This window comes from Gossypium raimondii, chromosome 11 (genome assembly GCF_025698545.1).
Source record: "Gossypium raimondii isolate GPD5lz chromosome 11, ASM2569854v1, whole genome shotgun sequence".
In the NCBI taxonomy this organism is placed as follows: domain Eukaryota; kingdom Viridiplantae; phylum Streptophyta; class Magnoliopsida; order Malvales; family Malvaceae; genus Gossypium; species Gossypium raimondii.
In genome coordinates, this window is record NC_068575.1 from 17,004,183 (window position 1) to 17,008,002 (window position 3,820).

Consider the following 3,820-nt stretch of genomic DNA (forward strand, 5'->3'; position numbering starts at 1 on the left):
TACCAATAACACTGTAGCGAGACAACCAGCTCTAGTGTATGCTGCCCGTCACCAAGAGGATGGTGACGCTTCTGACGTCATAACTGATACGTTCTTAATTCGTAATGTACCCTAACTGCTTTAATTGGTATTGGGTCAACACATTTGTACGTTGCATATACTGTCTGGGGAACTTTGGGTATTCAGTTCAAAAATATTGTTAGTGGGATAACTGTTGTAAGCCACTGGGACAGTAGATAAGGGTAAATAAGTTATTCAGAGATATGCCCATTGAGTTCCAAGGAGCAATTTTTCCAGCGGAATTGATGGAACGGCCGTTTGGCGAATTCGACCTTATTTTGGGCATGCATTGGTTGGTGAAACACCGAGCTAGGTTGGACTGTGCTGCTAAGCGTATGGTATTAAAGACTATTGAGGATGAGGAGGTGGCTATGATTGAAGAGCGAAAGGACTTTTTTTCTAATGTGATCTCTGCTTTAAGGGTCGAAAAACTGGTTCGCAAGGGTTGTGAGGTGTTTCTAGCTTATATTAATATATCTGAAGCTGAGGGTCCTTCTGTTGGAGATGTTAGAACTATTAAGGAGTTTTTCGATGTTTTTCCTAATGAACTCCCTAGGTTGCCTCCGAACCGCGAAATTGAATTTGGAATTGAGCTTCTGTCAGTAACAACTCCAGTGTCTATTGCCCCTTACAGGATGGCACCGAAGGAGTTAGTGGAATTAAAAGGTCAAATCTAAGAAATTTTGGACCGAGGAATTATTCAGCCTAGTGTGTCCCCATGGGGAGCATCGGTGTTGTTCGTAAAGAAGAAGGATCGGACCATGCATATGTGTATCGACTATCGGTAATTGAATAAACTGACTATTAAGAATAAGTATCCTTTACCGAGGATAGACGATTTATTTGATCAGTTGTAAGGAGCTTCGGTTTTCTTCAAGATAAACCTTCGTTCTGGTAGGAGGCTGATGTATATAAGACTGCGTTTAAGACTTGTTATGGTCATTACGAATTCCTAGTGATGCCATTTGGGCTGACAAATGCACCAGCTGCCTTCATGGACCTAATGAACTGAGTATTTCAGCCCTACTTGGATCGGTTTGTGGTAGTTTTCATAGATGATATCTTGGTGTATTCGAAAATCGAGGATAAGCATGATGCACATCTCTGAATTGTCCTGCAATTTCTAAGGGAGAAACAATTGTATGCTAAGTTCAGCAAGTGTGAGTTCTGGCTGCTAGAAGTGACATTTCTGGGTCACGTGGTGTCTGTCAAGGGGATTAGGGTTGATCCTCGAAAAATTGAAACTGTACTGGATTGGAAACCACCTAGGACCGTATCTGAGATTCGAAGCTTTCTGGGTCTGGTAGGTTATAACAGACATTTTGTTTAGGGGTTTTCCTTAATTGTTGCACCCTGACTAAGTTGTTGTGAAAAGGGGCACCGTTTCTCTAGACTGATAAGCAACAAGAAAGTTTTTAGAAATTGAAGAAAGTTCAGACTGAGGCCCCTGTCTTGATACAGCCAGAGTCTGGGAAGGAATTCACTGTTTACAGTGATGCATCACATGTTGGTTTGGGTTGTGTGCTAATGCAAGAGGGTAGGGTAGTTGCTTATACGTCTCGAAAGCTGAAGCCTCACGAGGCCAATTGCCCTACTCACGACTTGGAGTTAGCTGCGGTGGTATTCGCATTAAAAATTTAGAGGCACTATCTTTACGGTGAGAAGTGTACTATCTACACAGATCACAAGAGTCTTAAGTACCTCCTCACTTAGAAGGAGTTGAATCTTAGGCAGCAAAGATGGATAGAGCTTCTTCAAGACTATGATTCCTCAATTAAATACCATCCTAGTAAGGCTAACATGGTAGCTGACGCATTGAGCCATAGGGCTGTAAATGATTTGAGAGCGTTATTTACTCGTCTTAGCCTGTTTGATGATGGTAGCTTGCTGGCAGAGTTACAGGTTAGACCGATGTGGACTGAGTAGATTAAGGGTAAACAATGGTTGGATGAGTCACTGGTTCCTCGTTTCTGACAAGTTAAGAATGGGGAAACTTTGAATTTTAGGTTGAATAATGAAGTAGTACTGTGTTTCCGTAGAAGAGTCTATGTATCGAGGGATAATGATTTGAGGCAGTCTATACTGTGAGAGGCGCATAGTAGTCCTTATGCTATACATCTAGGTGGGAATAAATTGTATCAAGATCTTCGTGAGTTGTACTGGTGGCCTAGACTAAAACGTGAAGTAATTGATTTTGTGGGTAAGTGTTTAACTTGTCAGCAAGTGAAGGCTGAACATCAATTACCTTCAGGGTTACTCCAGCCAGTTAAAATTCCACTTTGGAAGTGGGAGAGAGTAACCATGGATTTTGTGAGTGGGCTACACTTGACGCCTACTAAGAAGGATTCAGTACGGGTTATTGTGGATCGATTGACTAAATCTGCCCATTTTATACATGTCTGTACTGATTACTCCTTGTAGAAGTTGGCTAAACTCTATGTGGCTGAGATTGTAAGACTACATGGGGTACCGATTTCTATTATATATGATAAAGATCCTTGGTATACATCTCGATTTTGAAGGAAGTTACATGAGGCGCTGGGTACAAGACTGGACTTTAGTATTGCGTTTCATCCCCAGATAGATGGTCAATCTGAGAGGGTGATTCAAATTCTAGAGGATATGTTAAAGTGTTGTGTAGTGGATTTTCGAGGCAACTGGGAAGATTATTTGCCGCTAGCAGAGTTTGCGTACAATAATAGCTATCAGTCCAGTATTCAAATGGCACCGTACGAAGCATTATATGGTCGTAGGTGCCGTACTCCTACCTGTTGGACTGAGTTGGGCTAGCGGCGAGTTTTGGGGTCAGAGTTGGTTACTGATACCGAAGAGAATGTAAAACTGATTCAAGATCGGTTGAATGAAGCGTCGGATAGGAAAAACTCTTATGCGGATCTTAAACACCAAGAGATTGAGTATTTTATGGGGGATTATGTGCTTTTCAAGGTTTCTCTTTGGAAGAAGATACTCAGGTTTGGACAGAAGGGTAAGCTTAGCCTTAGGTTCATTGGGCCTTATCGTATACTGAAGCGTGTGAGACCGGTCGCTTATCAACTTGAGTTGCCTCCAGAATTAGACCGAATTCATGATGTGTTTCATGTCTCCATGCTGAGACGTTACCGCTCTGATCCCACACACATTGTTCGAGTTGAGGAAATCGAGGTTAGGCCGAATTTGACCTTCAAGGAGGAACCAGTGCAGATTTTGGACCGTGAGGTTAGAGTACTGAGAAAGAAATCTATTCCCTTAGTCAAGGTGCTATGGAGTAATCACAGTTCATAGGAAGCCACGTGGGATCCCGAAGAGGCAATGCGACGATAATACCCTCACCTTTTCTGATCAGGTAAATTTCGAGGCCAAAATTTCGTTAAGGGGGTAGAGTTGTAACGCCCCAAATTTCTAGTATTTAATTTTTGTATGTTTTGACACAACTACTTGTTTACTTCAGTGGTTAAGTAATTTGGGTGTGTATGGGAGTGTTTGACGGGCCTGGGTTCAAGTTTTGGCTTTTGCAGAATTTTAAGTTTTTACCCTTAAATGAATCTGGACATAGGCAGGTAGGCTTTAAAAATTTTAATGTTAGTTCTATGACACAAAAAGAGCCTGTGGTGTAGTGGCAAGGTGGGGACACAGGTGTGGCAAGGAGGTGGCGTCACAGGTGTGGTAAGGAGGTTAGAGGTTCAAGTCTCACTGCATGCAAATGGGATTATTTATTTTGCTTATGTGGAGGCAAGAGTTGGTGTTGGATTTGAACTCTGTG

At 42.1% G+C, this 3,820-nt stretch overlaps 1 protein-coding gene across 1 annotated transcript; it reads left to right on the forward strand.

Moving 5' to 3' along the window:
* The first annotated feature begins 263 nt into the window (after nt 1-263).
* Nucleotides 264-3,342, forward strand: LOC105801188 (uncharacterized). The gene is made up of 7 exons (XM_012632522.1): nt 264-709; nt 1,189-1,363; nt 1,522-1,680; nt 1,774-1,962; nt 2,281-2,415; nt 2,641-2,773; nt 2,870-3,342. Exons 1-7 carry the CDS (start codon nt 264-266, stop codon nt 3,340-3,342), a joined length of 1,710 nt encoding a protein of 569 aa, XP_012487976.1.
* The last annotated feature ends 478 nt before the right edge of the window (nt 3,343-3,820 follow it).